The sequence below is a fragment of the Lampetra fluviatilis genome, chromosome 12 (assembly GCF_964198595.1).
Source record: "Lampetra fluviatilis chromosome 12, kcLamFluv1.1, whole genome shotgun sequence".
Lineage (NCBI taxonomy): Eukaryota > Metazoa > Chordata > Hyperoartia > Petromyzontiformes > Petromyzontidae > Lampetra > Lampetra fluviatilis.
This window is the reverse complement of record NC_136286.1, coordinates 797,587-816,111: the sequence shown is the minus strand read 5'-3', so window position 1 is coordinate 816,111 and position 18,525 is coordinate 797,587. Positions and strand designations below refer to the sequence as shown.

Here is an 18,525-nt window from a genome sequence, read left to right as displayed (position 1 = left end):
ATGGGCACCTTTAGCATAATTTTTCTCAAAAACTGCAAGGTTGTGTGCGGATAACTTTTTCCTAAGGAATCTCTATATATTTCTGATGTTAAATATAAAAAAAGTAGGTAGTGCCCCACTTGGTGGAACGAAACCCTATTTCTAGGCCTCTTTTAGGCTACCGACAGCGGCCTACACGACCTCCTGCATCCCAGGCGAGGGAGTTAACGTCTCCTGGCCACCGTGGCGCCCTTTTTGCAATGCACAATCGCAGGGGGAATTGGATGACAATTGCACGTCCGTCTTGGCACGGCGGTGACAGCTGATGGCATCGACCCTCCTCAAGCGGCAAAGCTGCGCCCCGCACAAGCAGAGCGCTGCTTTGTCCAGTGGCGTTAATTCCACATTGCCATGGCGAGGGCGAGTCATTTCTTCATGCGGACACCGCGTACGTGTACAGCCCGGTTTGTGCACGGCCCGTTTGGGGCTCCACTGCTGGATGAGGTCCTGCGAGGTCACGTGGGCAAGGGTCTCAACAACACCGTGTGGGGCGTGGGGATTGTTCGGCCATACTTCACCACATTGGTCAGTGCGGATTGGTGAAGGTTATAGGAAGCATAGAAGTACAGGACAACAATGGATGCTATGCACCTATGCTGCCCACAACGTAGGGCCGTAGCCTATAGCAACGGTGGTGGCCCATCCAGGTAGTACCCAGGCTTAACTCTACTTAGCTTGAGACAAGTCACGTATGATGCACCCCCAGCCGTCACCCTGACCCCCCCCCCCCTCATAGTTTCCACGGTAACGGGGCGTAGGCCCCCATCCCGGGCGGTAGTGATTGACAGACAAACCATCCAATCAGCGTCCGCAACACCCCCCACCTTCCCACCACTCGCGTCCAATCGCGGCAGGGCTTCTTGCGCGGCTCCGTTGTCATGGGGACGCGTGGCCCCGGAAGCTGAATGCACGCGCGCGGCATGGCGGAGCCACCGCGTGCGGATCGCGACGTAAACACGGAGCGGAGGGAGCCGCTCAGGAAGCCGCGGAGCCGGATCGCGACGTAAACACGGAGACGGATCACGACGTAAACACGGAGCCGGGGAAGCCGCGGCGCAGCAGCAGTCGCAGATCTCCCCATGAGACGCCTCCAGTCGCAGCAGCTCCCGGGTAAGAATCGCGGTTTGCTGAGGCCACGCTCGCGTGCAACGCGGCGGGAGTGACGGCGGTTTCGCTGTCACCGCGCGTGCCGATATTGATGGATGTGCGGGGGGGGCGGCTGAGCTAAAGAGCTCCCGCGCACAGGCAGGGAGCTGTGAGGGGCGCGGATGCCACGCGACGGCTTCGGAGAGCGAGGCGGAATCCGTCGGTCGGTGGCTTCGATTCCGTTGCGTTTCCAAAGGTCGCGGTGGTTCACAGCGAGCGCAGCGACGCTCAAGGAACCCGGCGCCGCCCCCCGCTGTCGCGATATCGGCGGTGCGAGCGCGTCAACAGGCGACACGCAACGTGTACACAGTGCCACGCACACCGCGGTTCGTCCTCGTCCGCTCGCAAAGCAGGGGCTGTGATTGCCGCCACTCGAGTTAGACCCTCTAAGGGGTTGGCGCGATCTCCCCGCTGGCTGCCGTGTTCGTCGAATTACGCAGCAGATGTCCCCGCCGCGGAGACGCGGGTTTGCGTGTCGCCTGAAGAGACCGCCGCGCTTAATGCTTCCTCGCGATGATTGGGGACGTCTTCAGCTGTTGCTGCCACGCGGCGGGTCGCGCGCAGTGACCCCACACGACCCCTCGTGCCCGGGAGCTCCGCGGGCTTCGAGGACCGTCAAACCAATCGTATCATCAGTTCATGTAACTTTCACATGAAGGCTCTCAGACACCTACGTCCTCTCATCTCCACTAAAATTGCCAACACATTGGCATGTTGCATAGTTGGGTCTCGCCTTGACTATTGCAACTCCGTCCTAGTCCGGACCTCCACTGGCAACCTAAAAAAAAACTTCAAAGACTACAAAACAACCTAGCACACTCATCCCCGTCTCGACTCACTCGCCTGTCTCCGTGCTCTCAACTGGCTACCCATCGCCAGTAGGGTCATGTACAAGATCGCCTGTCTCTGCCACAATGCCTTCACATCTGCCTGCCCGCCATACCTTTCTTCATTATTGACAACTTGCAGCTTAGCACATGGCAGATGCTTGCGCAGCGCGACTCACGACCTCCTCTTGATACCAAGATCCAGGATGGTCATGTCTATGCGCCGCTTCTCAGTGGCAGCCCCAACAGTCTGGAACGCAATCCCTCTGCACATTCGCAGCATCACCTCAATCGCCTCCATCAAGAGAGACTTAAAAACTCCCCTCTATAACCACGTGCTTTCGAGCGAATCTGAGCTTGGCTCCGCGCCTCTGAGTTGCGGCCGTTACGTCCGCAAATTTGCGAGCGTTATTATTATTACTTTCCAGTCTTTTAATCTGCTTATCATCCGAGATCTGTTGTACGTAATCACGATTGCACTCTTTTCATGGGTTACGGGTTCTGCCAAATTTTAAACGGACACCTACCTATCTGTCGCATCACCAAAGAAATAACACTTGAGCGCAACAGCCAATTTGATTTGCGGAGCACATCCTGCTCACACGAATTAACGTCAAAACCGATCCCGGCTTAGGCTGATTAAATCCAGGCCGCTGGAGAACATTGCTCCAGAAGATCTCTTCGGCTGATGGAACTACATCTATTCTATTTGCTGTTGGCGACTCTCATGGCTATTTTGTTTGCACGAGTTCAGGTGCATTTTAAGGTTGTCACGGAAATGCTTCCTTTGACCTCCGGGGGCACGTGATCCATCGCTGAGCTGGGAATAGAAGATTTGCTTAGGAAGCCTCGAGTCATTCATCCTCACGAGGTGACTTGCCCCTCTGAGTTGATACTTCATCATGATGGCCTCTATGCTGGATGAGTTGGATCGCTCCAGGACACTGATATTAGTTTGTCTTTCTTCCCAGGTGATGTTCAGTATTTTCCTGAGACAGTGTTGATGAAACATTTCGAGAGATTTTACGTGTTTACGATAAGGTGGTCCAGGTTTCTGCACCATATAAGAGCGTTGGAATGATCACAGCATTATACACAGCCACTTTGGTCTTGGTGGTAATGTCGTGGTCTTCAAAGACCCTGTTCTTGAGTTTGCCTAAGGCAGCACTAGCTCGGGCAATCCGATGTTGGATTTCATAATCAAGTAAGACATTGCTAAAGAGATGGCTGCCTAAGTATGGGAAACTGGGAACGTTTTATAGTATTGCATTGTTGGTAATGATTGTAGGGGGTGGTAGGTGTCCTCCCGGAGCTTGTTGAAAAAGGATCTTTGTTTTGCTGGTATTCAATGTTAGACCCATCCTGCTGTAAGCATCTGTAAATATGTTGACGATGACCTGAAGGTCAGCGTCTGAGCAGGCACTGACTTGGTCATCATCAGCATATTGGAATTCAATAACGGATGTGATTGATGTTTTCGACTTGGCTGTGAAACTTTGATGTTGAATATGTTCCCGTCTGTCCTACATGTGATATTTATGCCTCTGGGAAATCTGATCTCTGTCAGATGAAGCATTCCCGCCAGGAAGATGGAGAAAAGAGTTGGTGCAATAACGCAGCCTTGCTTCACACTGGTCCTTCCAGAATGATTCTCCATAGTGCTTCACAAATAACAGAATCGGAAGCTTTAGTCAAATCAAAGAAGGTCATGTACAATGGTAGTCTCTGCTGCTGGCACTTCTCTTGGAGTTGAGGGGCTGAGAAGATCATGTCTGAGGTTCCCCTGCCAGGTCGAAAGCCACTCTGCGATTCAGGAAGGAGTTTTTCAGCAAGTGGTAGAAGTCTGTTTAGTAGGATTCTTGCCAGTATTTTCCCAGCGGTGGCGAGAGATTCCTCTGTAGTTGTCACAGTCTGACTTGTCACCTTTTTTGAAGACGGTGACAATGGGGCATCTTTCAGTTCACCAGAACAATGCCCCCTAGGGCCCCCTTCCATGCCATAACATACTCTGGTGTCAGAGAGAGGCTCTAACACTCGCAGTTCTACTCTTCTACCAGTAGCTGGCGCTAAACGCCGTAGTGACCCAATATATATGACTACACTTAGCCACGCAGATCAGTGGAGGTTGGTTTAGGTGTGGAGTATAGAATCGGAGTCTTTATTTAGACTGGATGAATCCGATGAGCTTTGAAACTCTTTTTCACAGATGTCCAGAGTAAACACGTTGGGACATAGAATCAGAGTACCTGTACAGTATAACATTGGGCAATACCGCCAGTGGCCCTTGCTGTCCACATTGCCTCGAAAGCCTCATCACAGATTGTTTGTGAATGGTGCACTGTCTAAGCTCAACGCTGCTTAGCCAGGTGCATTATAGGCGATTTGTTCATGGGCATGTGTCTCACGGGGATTGTATCCACTGTTACGTTGCCCCTATTAACGCCGCTGGGGGGGGGGGTACCACATGTTCTGCAGACGTCTGTAGCTTCCCCTGGTGGTGGAGGAGCGGCTGAGGAGTGAAGAGAGCACTGTGTTCCAACAACTTCCCACAGAGCGGCAGCGGCCTCATGCACTGCTCTACCCCCTGTCCCCCCGACCATGATGGCTCACCTGCCCGGGAGCATTGCCGTTCACCCCATGTCCCCTGGTCACAGCCTTAAGGACAGGGGAACCTCAGCCCGGAGGCCAACGGCTATCACGGGAGAGCTGAGCTCGAACAGCGACCAACCAACTTGTAAGTCAAGTGAACAAAAATGAAACCCACCACATTCGTAAATAGCCAGGAGTGTAGCGCGGTTGGCATTGGCCTTGGTAGAAGGAATGACATGGGGCCTCCTGTCTAGCCCATGGGCCCCCGCGTGGTTGCACTGCCTACACACCCAATAACTACGTTACTGTCAATAGCACCGCCTTGCAACAGGAATGTATATGGTGGGCTAACGTTTCAGGCATTGGCCTGTCTTCAGAGATTAAAGATTATGAATTTGGTGTTATTAGACTTTAGTTTGAGCAGCTTCTGCATCATTGCCTACATACTAATTCGAACGTTTTGTCTAATTGTGAATAGTGAGTAGTGTGGAGGGGCTTGTAATAATCCCACCAGCTTCGTGTGGATTTATCAGAGCCCATGCCTTTGTGTGTCCAGTATTCATCATCGTCGTGACAAAATCATGTTCATCATGGAATCACGATCATCATCATCTTCATTTATAATGCACAAATGACAACACAAGTCCCAATACATAACCTCTAAAAATATGTTTGCAGATGAATATTTTATGAACGAGTGATATTATGAGCAGGTAATTACCGAATGAAGTGACTTGGCTACGTGAGCGGACTGTTGTTCTGTGCATCTGAAGGGACTCGCTGTGTCTGTGTTGAGATGCAGCAAACTCGTGTGGGGAAAACTGGCCAAGCAATACATGGCAAATGATGAATGTGAAATGTGACAAACTTGAATATAATCACTGAGCCTCACTCAGCCTTGTGTGTCTTTATTTTAGCTGCTGCTGCTGCTGAAACATTGCCATCTGGTGGACAGTCTCCTGCAGGCGGCTCCAAGGTATAATTTCATTCTTCTAAACCAGTGGATTTAATCTCTTTGGTATGCCGAGTCCCCAATCAAGATCACTAGATCGCGTGCCCTCCTCCCCTCCTCAGATTACTAAGGCCACAATACACAGATGTTCACATCTCTAGTCAATGCGGTTTTGGTAAGGTATTTTGGTTTATATCTTGGAGTGGTTTTTGACACCAAAACGTGGCGCTGACGTTTCCCACGCATATTAATATTTTTCCTGCACGGTATCTATGCCACTGCCTGCGCCCCCCATGATGAGTTTGGGGAGGGCACCCCCACAGTTTGAGAACCGCTGATCTAAAGAATGCTTCATCAGGTATGCAAATTAATAAATGATGACTCATTAACTGAAAATAAGTAGGTTATAAGAATTATTATCATAATAATTAGATTTTTACGGTCATGATACTTACATCGAAATATAGCGTGCAGGAATTAAATACGATAAACGCAGAGTGTATGCAAATGTTTTGTTGAGGGCAATAGAGTGGATGCTGACTGTCAAAACGAGACAGACCGTACAGGAAACAGCCGAGCCAGAATGGTAACGATGAGACGAAATTCGTCCTCTTCAAGTGCGATCCCGAATTGTGACGATTCATCAGATTGTGGGGGGAGCACTGAATCATTAAATGGTTCATAATAACAATTATGTTTATTTATGCAGGAGTGCTTCACTGACTCTGAAGACTTTTGCATGAGGGTCCTGAATGCTTTTGGCAAGTTCTCTTCGAAGGAAGTTTCGCGTGCGGATTAAAACACGAGTATCCAGAGAACATCCGCACAGTGGAAGGGTTAATCCGCAAGTGATCGACACAAGCTGGCCTAACGAAGCCGCTTGCTGTACTGCCATCTGGTGGCCACCTCTCAGCCTGGCGGGTTTGAGAGTTTCGCAAATTTGGTTGATCCACCAACCCTTGCCTCCAAAGCGCTGCTTAATAATAATTCATGAGTTGTCTAGGTGCTTTCTAAAAGCGTTATATTAACGTTTAGTGAATGACAGAGAAGAACGCGAGTACTGAAGTGTGGGTTTGGTGGCCCCAGCTGATGAGGAAGATGTGAGACAGCCATATCTCAGCAGCAGGAGAGAGTCGGGGATAATTGTTGCTGAGCCCGAGGAGTGAGTGAGTGAATCAGCCTCTTAAACCAAACTCGGAGCAGGACAAGGTGGGCCCTGTTCTCCACACGCCAGGTGCTGGTGCGATCCCTTCGATGCGTTTTACCTGCGTGGCTTCTCCATGCAGAATGTCGATGCGCAGTCTTGTTTCGCATTTTCTTGTTGGCACGTTGCTCGTTCTATTCATGGCTTTCCTGTATTTTTTAACACACATTTGCCTTGAGATGTGTATCCTCATAATCTTTCTTGGTCATAAATAATTTGTATCGTCAATGTACATTATGTCATTAATGGAAACGTGCGCTTAATGATTAGCAGGCAATTCTGGTTGTAGATAATCGCTGTGTGTATTCTTCTCGATCACAGGGTGAGGGGAGTATGAGCAAGAGTGGGATGGAGCCTCAGCTGTCCAGCTTGCTGGCGCCTATTCAGGACGGTCTTCTTGACATGGTGCACGACTTCCGCGTGAACGGTACAGTGGACCACTGCGGGGGCCCTGCATCACACAACTACTGCTTGCACACATCCGACGTGAACTCGTGGGCGTGCAGCGCTGAACTCGGTGTAAACTGCCGCTAGCTCAAAGTGTTCCAACGATTTGCCGTACAGCACTCTTGTGTTTTCGCCTGCAGGATTGAAACCGCTGGTGCTGGGCTCCCAGGTGAAGGAAGGTGGCACTCGGCGGAAGCGCGGGCCCAGCCTCATGACCCGGTTGAAAACCATGGCTGGCCACGAAGGAGGGCAGCACGAGGAATGCCCCGGCCAGCAGCTGAGCAGAAAGGGTGGCCATCCGCCAAGGGAAGGGGGCAACCGTACCCAGCACACGCTCACAGCACACCTCCACGCCTGCCTGCAAAACCTGGGCAAGCACTATCGCAGCGTTGCCGTACCCACCACTCCGCACACCAGGTGGGTTGTGTTTTGGTAGTCCGTGCATCCGCTCACTCGCGCGGCAGCCAGTGCGCATTTGACGACCGTGGTGCTGACCACCTGTTCACGACCGTGTTCGCAGATGCTGCCACTTTGTGGTGGAGGAGGGTGAGGCTGCCGCCCTGGCGTTCTGCCATCACGCCGGCTACGCCATCGTGGGGGCGCACTGCCAAAGGCTGCAGGAGCTTTCCAAGCGCCGCGCACGGCTCCTCTTCTCCAGAGACTACGTTCAGGCTCTGACCTCGGCCTCCTTGTACGTGCGCCACGTGTCGGGGCTGCTGAGCGCCGACAGGGACTTGCTGTGCGACCTGCGAGGTCGGTGCCACTCTGGCAGCATTGCAACGTCTCAACACCAACTCCCGCCTCTGAAAAGCACCTGCAGTGAGTTGCAGGATTTATGTAAGAGCTGGAGTGGACTTTACCAGCGGGTGAGGAGCGGCCCGGCTTTCGGAGAGAATGCATGGACACACGGTGCCCACTTACCTGGGGTGGCACAGAGTAGTACCCGCGACCTACGGACTCAGCAGAGGTCTTGCTTTAACAGGTCGTCCCTGCCGTTGCTGGCTTTGCAAGGTGTTAGTTGCATGGAGCAGCTGCTGTGCATCAGGCTGTGTCTTCTTGCCAGGCATCCTGATCTTGTGCCAAAAAGCGACATTTGCCAAGCCATTGTCATGTTCAACAAAACACTTGCAGAGTTCCAAACGAGTGATTGCGCCAAATGCTGCATTTACCCAAAGATTGATGCTTGTGCCTTCCCCAGTGGGTTGGCTGTGAAGGTCGTTTCTATGGAAAAAGTGCTCAAGATTGTTGCAAATGAGCGTGCAGTATCAGTTGCTCACACTCTGTGCAGTGCCTTTTCACCAGACCAGGAGTGGGACGTCAGCTTGGGGAAAGTGGCCAATGCAGACGATGACTTTTTGGCTCAGATTGGTCTCCTACCTGGTTCTGATGTCCCTGTTGGCTCCACTGACGAAGGCCTGACACCCGGCCAGGCTCCTCCAAAGGACAAATTGAAGGACAAGACTGCATCCATTGTGTGCATTCTTAGGCAGCTGTGCTCAGCAGAGGACGGCTTTATGAAAACAATCCTGGCCGTCTGTCTATCCAACGTAAGCCTGCCCGAGGAAAATGCCGTCCTACAACAGGAAACTTGTATCGTCGGTCAATCATACCTGAGCCATCGCTTGTCGGATTACATTGAGCAAGGCAGTGAAAGGTGTTTGGCTGAAAGGTTGCGCGTGGACGGTGAAACTCCGCGGATCCCGGGCCCCCCTGCTGCAATGTTCTCCGAGACGACGAGTTGGGCGCGGTGGTACCAGCGGCGGTTGTGGCGTGGCGTGTCCTCTCGCCTGCTGGGACGGCTCTTCTTACCCACACATGCCTGCGACGGCGGTGCCCATCGCGGCCTGGGACCCTTGGGTTTCCACCCTTACCCGGTGGTGATGGCGCTGGTTGAAGACCTCCGGAAGGCGGGCGCGCAAGGTGTGTTCGCACAAAGCCTTCATGTTTACACTTCGTCTTTTCTTTTTTAATCGATGCAGTGCTCTCAGTTATCCAGGCGCGAATGAGCCTTGCTCGTCCGTGTCTTTCACACTCGCGCTGGTTCTGTTATAGTTGCTGCTTACTCACCAAGGGGCAGTGACTCTGTCGCGCTACTCTAGAAGCTATCGCATAGCTCACAAACGTCAACTGGGACGTATTATTTACACAAACTCGCCATGCGCTCGAAGAAGAAGTGACTCGGTGCCCATGCGACTACAAAATGCTTTGGCAAATAAACTGATAACTTTAAAAAGCCAATAAAAACAGTTGATACATTCTACGTATTCACCCACATTCTATAAAGGTTCGCTATAAATGCCCTTTTTACAGCCCGACTTACACGTATTTTGCATCATCCGTGTTTGTGTTTTACACTGCGTAACCGAGAGTTGGCTGCATAAAAATAAAGTTTGTTATGCCGTTCAACAATTTGTGAGCTGTTGGCAACCGTGCATTTCCCCTCGCTCGTTCCGAGAGGCAACTTACGAGAGTCGCTGTCCTGCCGTGCAGAGTGCCTGCCTCTGGAGTGCCAGCAGCAAGTGCGGGCTGCATCCTCGCATCTGCACGCGTGGCTGGTCATGAGGAGCTGGGATGCAGGTGCCTGTCGCCCCCATTCCCCGCCCGCCCCCACCATTCCCCTCCATCACCCACACCGACCTCCCTCCCCGCCCGTCCGTCCGTCCAGAGTTGCGGCTTATCATGATGGATGGCGAGTTGAAGAGCAACGCGTCTTGCCCAACAACCACAGATTTACCACTCACGGTCCGGACGCGTGATTAATGTCATTGAGATGCGGGCGCTAAGTGACTAACTATTGGCATGTCTGGATGGATTGCAGTGTTTTGCCAAGCGCTGAGCTCGGCGTCGCGAGACCGCTGCGCCCCGTGCGCCGACGAGGGTGCCTGCATGACCACGACTGCTCGGCTCTTCCACCAGTCTCTGCTTCCACTGCAGTCCTTGCTGGGTACATTGATCAACTGGCTGTCTTCCAGCATCTGTGCTTTCCTGCCCTAACGATCTAGATGGAGCAAATAGTCCCCTCTCGTTAGTAACCTTTCCAATGTTCTGATATTCCGAACTTTACAAGCCTCGCAGTTATTTTATCAGTTTGCTCTTCAGACGCAGAATTACTATTTTTAGAGACACTGCACACGGTTGTTGTGTGACCACTAAGGCCAGGTAGGGGTATTTGAGATATCCGTGACTGTAAATGTGGACAGAGGCAGACCATGTGGCACACTGGAGGAGGAGGGAGGAGGAGGGAGGACTGAGAGCACTCGACACTGCAAACGATGGCACTATGGCCATGGCATGGCCTGGTCAACACACACCAGGAGAATTCCAATCAGAAAATAAAGTTGTAACAAAAGCATTGTCTTTTATTTCTTTTGTTTGTAGCCAGCTGTCATGGTACCACATTGCTGCCGTCTGCGAACAGCCCGATCGCACGGTGTGCTATGGAGCAAGGCTTGGCCACCTTGCAGGCTGCGTTCCATTGGCTGTCGACTAAAAGCTTCCACTTCTTGGCGTCTTGGTCCCTGGAGGAGGTCTTCCTGGTGACGCAAGGAGATCTCCGAGTGAGTGCTCAACCTTGCACGACCGCTCATCAGCGGTTTACCCGTGTGGCGCTGATGTTTGAAGGCAATTTGCCAAAGTACAGTGCATTATGAACACTTGTTTTCTGTTTGCATAAAATATGATTTGTCGTTGGTTTGTGGTGCTTACAGAAGCTTTATTTTTATTGAATGTCAGGTTTTCTTGGAAGCGAGTTCGGCATTTTTGTTGCTGGCTAAAGCCGCTTCCGTGAGTGCGGGGAGCGATGGGCGGCAACGTGATGCACGCAGTGCGCTCACTCTGCTGGAAAACACAGCCTTGCAGCTGCAGGTGAGATGCCTCGCCCGTCATAACAAAAACAAAGATCTCCTGTATAGCCTTTGCAGGCCGTTGGGGAAAGTGCGGTCAGCGAGCATCCGTGAAGGCCGGCACGATGCTCCAGTGTCGCGTGTCCGGCGCCACACCTGGCCACCTTTGTCTCCCCAGTGCTTATGTTTTCCAGGAACCCGGGAAAGGCTGCGTCTACCTAGGGCAGGGGTTGAAACCTGTGGCTCCGGACGTGCATATGACCCTTTCAGGACTGCTTTGTGATGTTATTTATTAAAGACCACCATCTTGTGTTCACATGTATGCATTGCGGCTCTTTTTTTTACCAAATTCGAAAAAATGTCTCAATGTTATTTTGGTTGCCGACCCCTGACCAAGGGGAAGTCGAGGACCAATTCAGGTGTCATGTGGCACTCATTATCCGTGGAGGCAGGTTCATAACCCCGTGCCACTAACCACCGCGCTACCGATTGTCTCCCTGGCATCGCACGCACGCACGTACTTACACAGGAAACTCCGTCGTGTTTTTCACTTATCGTGGATTCTCACTGCGTCCCTCGCAGGCCCTTTCGGAGGAGACCCTGCGGCTGTTTGCGAGTGACTGCAAAAAGATGGCGCAGGAGACACTGGAGCAGACCATGCCCCTCGGCAAGCAATGGCGGCTCGCCAAGGAGCTTGGTGAGAGGTCCCCTCCTGGCATCTCCTCTCGACTTGCCCTTACTTTCATTGCAGTAATTAACCTCGGGAGATATTGATGAGCTTGTTGGTGAGCTTATTGGTTCAGAGGGTGAATAAGAATAGTAACATACACGTGCATCCCTTTTGTCAATCCGCTGCTAGATGAGGGCCTTTTTATGCCACCAAGATCAACAGTTATTTGGTCATACTTCACCACACTGGTCAGTGCAGGTTGGTGAAGGTGGGACACATATACATTGTAGCATGGTACAGTACAACAAAGCATTCTGCTGCACTGCCCTTGGCTTCCAACGTAGGCCTGCAACAGCAGCCTACAGTACAAGCCCGTCTTGTGCTTGGTCGTTGCTATCCAAGCTAAACTACTTTTTTTATTTTACCAGGTAAGGTCCACTGACCTATGTAGCTCTTTCAAAAACGACCTGGTCACAAATGATAGCTCAACGAAGTTGCTTATAACGTGGAATGCTATAGCAGCCAAATACTCTAAATCCCATGTTCAAAAATCCACAAGACCACGAGGGGAGAGACATGAAAACTCCAAATATACAAGCATCACGGTTGGGATTGAACCCATGACCTCCTGCATACGAAGCGAGGGAGTTAACATCTCGGCACAGTGGCGCCCCACTGACCTGTCTCAAAGCTGCTTAGCGTCTGAGATCTAATGAGTCAAGGCACATTCTGTGTGATTTAGTCAGAGGATAATAGTAATATTCGTGATCTACTTTATTATAACCAGGATAAACCCGTGAGATTCACATCCCATTTCCAAAGGGGTATTGGCAAGATGGTATCGATATTTAAATTCTGTGTAAAATTCACAAAACCAGCCACAAATTTATACAGTCAATTTTGCACATCACAGTAATGCTTTACTTCAAACACTAAAAATGTTAATTTCCAATTAAATTGTAATAAAATAAATGAATGATATAAAACGTTACAAAGAGTTATTAAATTGTTTGAAGATGAAGTGCAGAGAAAGACATTACGTGGCACAATGTAAACATGAAATGGGAAATTTTACACGGATCTTAAAATGAGTGGTTACATCGCTCGTGGCTGAGCGTGGTTCCCATGGGGCCTGAGGCAACAAATTAAATGGGGGCCCCCTGTCCAATTTACTCCTTCTCTTCTTAGCCCGGTGTCCGAACCCCTGCGGTCCGTGGGTCCTGGTGCAGGTGCATTGCCTTTACAGTCGGATCTACACCACTGCATCACCACACGTCCACACGTGGTGTCGCGGCACCGGTTCGCGCCATCACCCTGCCCTCCCCTCCTGTCCCCCACAGCGGCACGCCCCACGGAGCCGAACGAGTACGCGCTGGTGGCAGTGGCCACGGTGGTGCAGCCCGTGATGGAGGCGCTCGCTCCGCTGGAGACGCACTGCCAAGCGGAGCCCGCAGCCCAGGTGTGCTCCGCCCTGATGCTCGCATGGATGGAGCACATTGTGCACAAAAAGGTTGTGTTCAGGTGACTGGAGCATGTGGACGTGCTAGCGTTTGCTTGTTGAGTAATTCGTGCTGCACTCGCCGATCATTCTGTTCCTATCATACAGACAAGGATGCGCATTATGAATGCGAGTACAGTTAGCTGTTAATTATCCGTATGCAGATTATCCGGGCTGTGGATTAACCGTGCTTGTGAAAATAATAGTAAAATATGAGAAGGGGCTGTAGGGGCTAATGATTTTCACTGCGCGAGTTAGCACTGACACAAACAAGGGGGATGGGTTAAGTCGGGAACGTCCTTCGCATGTCGGCAATGAGCCAGTGTTTTCAACTGCCGCTCAACTCTCAAGTTGTCACTCAATCCTTGGCACGATTTCTCGAGTGCGTGTGCCGTGTGCCCATGGCCAAATAATCCGCAGTGCACCCAATCCCATTACAACCCGTAAGCTAAGCAGAGTTTATCCTAGATCGTTCTTGGATGGGTGACTTCTATGCAAATAATCTGGTGTTGTAGACGTCGGAAACGGAGGTGAGTGCAATAATATCAATTTTTCTGTACTGCCCGCACCATCATCAACCCACATTGACCATCGTGAAGTTACGGTTAAATAACCCTAACTTTCCTGCATGGCGTGAAGAGGTCCTCATCCAGCAGTGTACGCATGCGTTTGTGTAGCGTGCAGGGCGGGCTTCAGCTGAAGATGGATTTCCAGGCGCTGCGCTCTTACGTGGCCTCCGAGTCGTGCCCCCTGGCACCGGAGACACGCCGCCGAGTCCTCGGCCTCAGCGTTTTCCGCCATGCGGAGGAGGCGGCGCGCTGCCTGCTCAAGCAGCCCCGCCGCCCGCCCAACCTGCTGGAGCGGGGGAGGGGCCAGCTGAGTGAGTGCCCTGGATTCCCACACCCTGCTGCCCCCCTCCTGTCATTGCTTGCCTCTGTTACCGAACTTTGCACCAAGGCCTCCGGCTTGCACCGCTGTGCGGTATCGCGGCGCGAACGCGGTTGTGTTTGCACGTAGACCTACTCAGGTCCCTCCTTGGCCATTTTATTTTATATGATACGGACTGCGCCTTATAAATGAGTTCACATTACATTTCAATCGGCTGTGTGCAGATTAACCGAGTTGTGGATTAAACTTGCTTGCACATTTTTTTTTATAAAATGTTTTTACACGCCCTGGTTTAATTATGAGCTGCTCACTTTCCAAGGATCGGTGACTCACGCAACCACAAACACATCAGCAAGTAATTTGATATTTTAAGAAGAAATAAACAGACCATGCTGTCTTCTTCCCCACTCTGCCTTGGTAGCAACAGCCTCATTTGCATATATTTTGCATTATAGTGCTTATGTGTTACTCCTCTCCTATGTCGTGGATTACTGAGAGTTGACTGGTTTTTTTCCTACACCTGCAGAGTTTTGAAACATTTTCATAAAAAGTTGACTCTTTACAGTGCAGTTTATTAAAAGGAGAGGTTGGTTTTTAGCCCGACATTGCACCCTTCTCGCAGGCAGCTTGTGCAGCAGGGGGTCGGAGGTCAGCAGTTACCACAGCCTCGAGAGCCTGGACTTCCCGTGCATCAGCTCCAAGGTGCTCCCAGTCGGGGAGCCCCAGGACCCCGGCGAGTCGGTGGAGAGTGTGAAGCCGTTCCCGCCCGCCCCTCCGAGGCAGGGCAAGGCTCACGATTACGGCACCAGCAACGCCACGGCACCAGGTGGGGAGGGAGAGAAGTGCTTCCCGTCCGCCAGCGTGGACACGGAACGCTGCCGCCCGGTCGCAGACCGACGCGACGACGACGGCGGCGGTACCGCCAAGGCCCGCGGGCACGCGACGTCAGACGCCGGGCCGCCAGACGGGAACCGCGTTTCCGTGACCGAGGAGGGGATCGTGCCCGACAGGACCACCTCGCCCCTGCCGGGCGAGACGGACGTGTTTCGGCAGGAGGTGTGGCTGGCCTTGAGGCTGCACGGTGGGGTCAGGCGGTGGCGCTTCCCACAGCTGCCCTGCTTGACCAGAGAACCGGAGCAATGAAGGCGATGGAGCTTCGGTGCCGGCGTTCCTTCAGCAGAGGATTCTCCATCGCACGGACTTGCGCTGTGTGAACGAGCACCCTCTGCAGCCTGCATGCAATATGAGTAATAGACGTTTGGGGAATGCTGCTACGCTGGGGTCCACATGTAATGAAGCCATGTTCTCAGGGCTTAATTTCTGACCGCATATATTCTGGGTAGAGTAGGCACGTGACTCGTAGCCACAGCCATAGTGAGCAACATAATGGATGTGCTGTGCCGGGAGTGGATATTTTTCGTGGGCATACCCGGCTGAAATGCTTGTACTGTTTTTCATTGCGATTGTGTACATTTCCCCACTTGCATGCAGTAAGTCACGGATGTTTGGAGAATGCTGCTCCACGTAGGTTCAGATGTAATGAAGCCATGTTCTCAGAAGCGTTTGGCTGATGAGAGCAATGACCTGATTTCTGCAATTTCTTGTCATATATTGATACATCTATAAATTGTAAAGGACACATTGTAAACTAATCTATGCTTTGTGAAATGTATATTTTGTTTACTTTGTACGACATAAACCTTTTATTCTAAATGTTTGATTTGTAGATACAAAGTCTTTATACAGGACACTATGATACCTTGGGTATTTTTTTGTATTTTATGCAATGGGAGTCCTGAGTAAATGTTTCGCATATTTTCACTTGTCGGGGCGACCCTGCTGGTGAGTGGGTGTGGAGTGACCTTTTGGATGAGTGCAGTTTCTCATGCTCCATAACTCACCCATTCGCACACCAACCACAATGCTGCACCTACAATCTAGCATCAGCCGTGTTCCATCCACTGCTGGATGAAAGCCCCCCCAAGCCGCTGCCTTCACTCACGGTCCTACGATCCATTCAGTAACTCGTTCCTGCACGGGAGCCGATTCAATCGCTCCCTCTGCACCGTGGACATCCCCTCACCAACACTACCGGTGTTGGTCACGACCACCGGAGATCGTTGTTTCAAGTGTACCGCCCAAGCACACACTACGTTACATCAAATAGTAGTGTCTGGGTCGTACGTGAAATCATAATTGTCTGATGTGCAGCGCTTTGGCGGTTGTTCGGGGAGTAAGAGCAACGCGTACGGATCTCTTTGAGCATCTGGTTGTCGTGGTTGCCTGACAGGCCTCGCCTCTTGGGAGCGGCCCGTCCTAACCGTGTCTGTCTGGCTCTCTCCCCGACTTGGCCCTGCTGGCGTTTTGCAGACAGAGGTGTGACGATGCAACAAGCATGCATTATTTACAATGAGACGGCCACTTCGATAAGCGCGGATGTCGTGCGCCGTCCCCACCCCCTCCATCTGTACAAGCGGTGGTGGATGCGGTGATCCGTTTGAGATGACCGCCGCTTGCTGGATGAACGTCGTCTCAGGGATTAGCAACAGATGGGAAAGTCTTGGAATCGCGTGGCTAAATAGCGCCAGCAATCTCCGCCTGCCCCGAACGCGGACTGTATTCACGCGGACTGAAGGGCCGCGTGTGGCTGTGGAGGCCGCGAGGTGGCAGCGCCGGACCTCGGCCTAACCTTGTCGTGCAACAAACACGACAACGACAAGAATAACAACAAAAACTCCGTAGGAAGCAGCAGTAACCAGGCCGCGCTGTGTGTGGCCCTGTGGGTTGCTCGGAGAGACCGAGGCTCTGTCCTGGCAAGTGAGTCCACGTGTTCCCAGCGCAGAGCCGAGTGCGCACGCACGTGGGCTGTTGTCGGTGCGCGTCGTTCCGTTCGTGTCGTGCCAAGTAGGCGATGGACATCACGCCAATCAGCCGGCTCGGCGACAGCGGTTCTCGAAGTACTGTAAATCCGTGCCCTCGTTCGGAGGAGTCGCCCTCGTGGGCAGCTTAAACTATTAACGAAGTCAATAACTCTGCTGGGTCTGGGCCCGGGACTCTGGATCTGCAATTTCCCCGAACACTGAACTCGGATGTCGTCCGGACTGTTCCACTCGGGATTTGGAGGGTGTCTCGATCACGCGCCTCGATCACTCTCACGCGGTTCACGACGGCGCGACCATCACGTATCATGAAATAGAGCTCATAAACATTACAACAAAGATAGAAATCAATTTTCTAAGGTCACTGTCGCATAAGTGGAGCGATTTTAGTTTTAACCCCGAACCATTCCCCCCCCCCCCACCAGAATGTGGCGCGGGTGGTAGAGTCCGCCTATAAAGGAGGCGGCCCCACGCGCTCCGCTCGCAGTGAGAGCGGCGGTCGCCTCGGGGACGTCAGCGGCAGCAGCAGCGGCGGCGGCGGCGGCGGCGGTGGTGGCCATGGACGCGTACGTACGGGGCCCACTCCTCCCCCGTGCAACCGCGTGACCCGGGCGAGTCGGGCAGGCGCAACACGTCCGCGGCTGTCCATGCCTCGCGGTGATGAGAGCTGCGGTCGGGGCCCCGTGGACGGGTCCAGCGAGGGGGCAGACAGAGAGATCGGGAGTGGGGGGGGCGCGCGCGTGCTCGGGCCTCCACCCTGGGCCTCGCGAGCGGCCTCGCCCGCAGGACCCCCCCAGCCCCCCCCCCCAGCCCCCCCCTAGCCCGAACTGAGGTCCCTTTGTTGTAACGAGTCCCGCGGCCGTGGCGGCGACAGAGGGGGCGCTGGGGGGGGGGGGCGCTGGGGGGGGGGGGGCGCTGGGGGGGGGGGGGCGCTGGGGGGGGGGGGGGCGCTGGGGGGGGGGGGGCGCTGGGGGGGGGGGGGGGCGCTGGGGGGGGGGGGGGGCGCTGGGGGGGGGGCGCTGGGGGGGGGGGCGCTGGGGGGGGGGCGCTGGGGGGGGGGCGCTGGGGGGGGGGCGCTGGGGGGGGGGGCGGCGCTGGGGGGGGGGAGCGCTGGGGGGCGGGCGCTGGGGGGGGGGGGTGCAAGTGACGAGGGGCGGGCAGGGCTCGCGTGACGAGGGGTGAGGTGATGTCCGCTGACGAGGTGGACATTGGGACGCGTGAGAAACGAGGACGTGGAGACGAGGACACGGGTGACATGGTGTGTGTGTGTAGAGAGAGAGGGACTTGCGTGACGAGGTGGCGATAATACAGTCGCCGCTGATGAGGTGTTAGATCGGTAACCGAGTGACGAGTCGAGTACAGTATACATACTGCATGGTGCGGATCAAACCCGCGTGACGAGGTGGCGGGGACGGAGCGTGCGAGACGAGGTTTAGACGGGCTGAGTGGGTGGTGACGAGGGGTTTGTATGTCGGTGGAGCGCATTGGACAGAGGGGTGGTGGAGGGTGGACGCAGCGCAGGGTGACGATGCACACCCATCCAC

The 18,525-nt window shown here is 53.2% G+C and overlaps 2 protein-coding genes across 4 annotated transcripts in view; both read left to right on the top strand.

Annotated features, from left to right (window-relative positions):
• Nucleotides 1-940: 940 nt before the first annotated feature.
• On the top strand, nt 941-15,729 carry LOC144935003 (uncharacterized). Of its 3 annotated transcripts, none has more exons than XM_078861287.1 (13): nt 941-1,149; nt 5,519-5,577; nt 7,079-7,184; nt 7,345-7,621; nt 7,725-9,124; nt 9,695-9,781; nt 10,023-10,148; nt 10,583-10,761; nt 10,937-11,068; nt 11,629-11,743; nt 13,057-13,175; nt 13,892-14,094; nt 14,725-15,729. In XM_078861287.1, exons 1-13 carry the CDS (start codon nt 1,119-1,121, stop codon nt 15,314-15,316), a joined length of 3,426 nt encoding a protein of 1,141 aa, XP_078717413.1. In that variant the 5' UTR covers nt 941-1,118; the 3' UTR covers nt 15,317-15,729. The 3 variants fall into 3 exon arrangements, with proteins under 3 accessions (XP_078717413.1, XP_078717410.1, XP_078717412.1); XM_078861284.1 differs by lacking the exon at nt 941-1,149 and adding an exon at nt 4,482-4,746; XM_078861286.1 differs by lacking the exon at nt 941-1,149 and adding an exon at nt 4,482-4,746 and having other exon boundaries at nt 13,057-13,237.
• Nucleotides 15,730-17,464: 1,735 nt separating this feature from the next.
• The window catches only part of FAM53A (family with sequence similarity 53 member A), a 45,816-nt gene continuing 44,755 nt past the window's right edge, over nt 17,465-18,525 (top strand). Inside the window, exon 1 of the mRNA XM_078861282.1 lies at nt 17,465-17,547. The gene's annotated coding sequence lies outside the window, so the exon portion shown is untranslated. The remainder of the gene's footprint in view (nt 17,548-18,525) is intronic.

Coding starts and splice junctions, on each gene's coding strand:
- LOC144935003 (XM_078861284.1), top strand. CDS start 4,611: ATGATGGCTCACCTGCCCGGGAGCATTGCCGTTCACCCCATGTCCCCT. Junction 7,185..7,344: donor GCACGACTTCCGCGTGAACG/GTACAGTGGACC, acceptor TTTCGCCTGCAG/GATTGAAACCGCTGGTGCTG. Junction 13,176..13,891: donor AAGCGGAGCCCGCAGCCCAG/GTGTGCTCCGCC, acceptor GCGTTTGTGTAG/CGTGCAGGGCGGGCTTCAGC.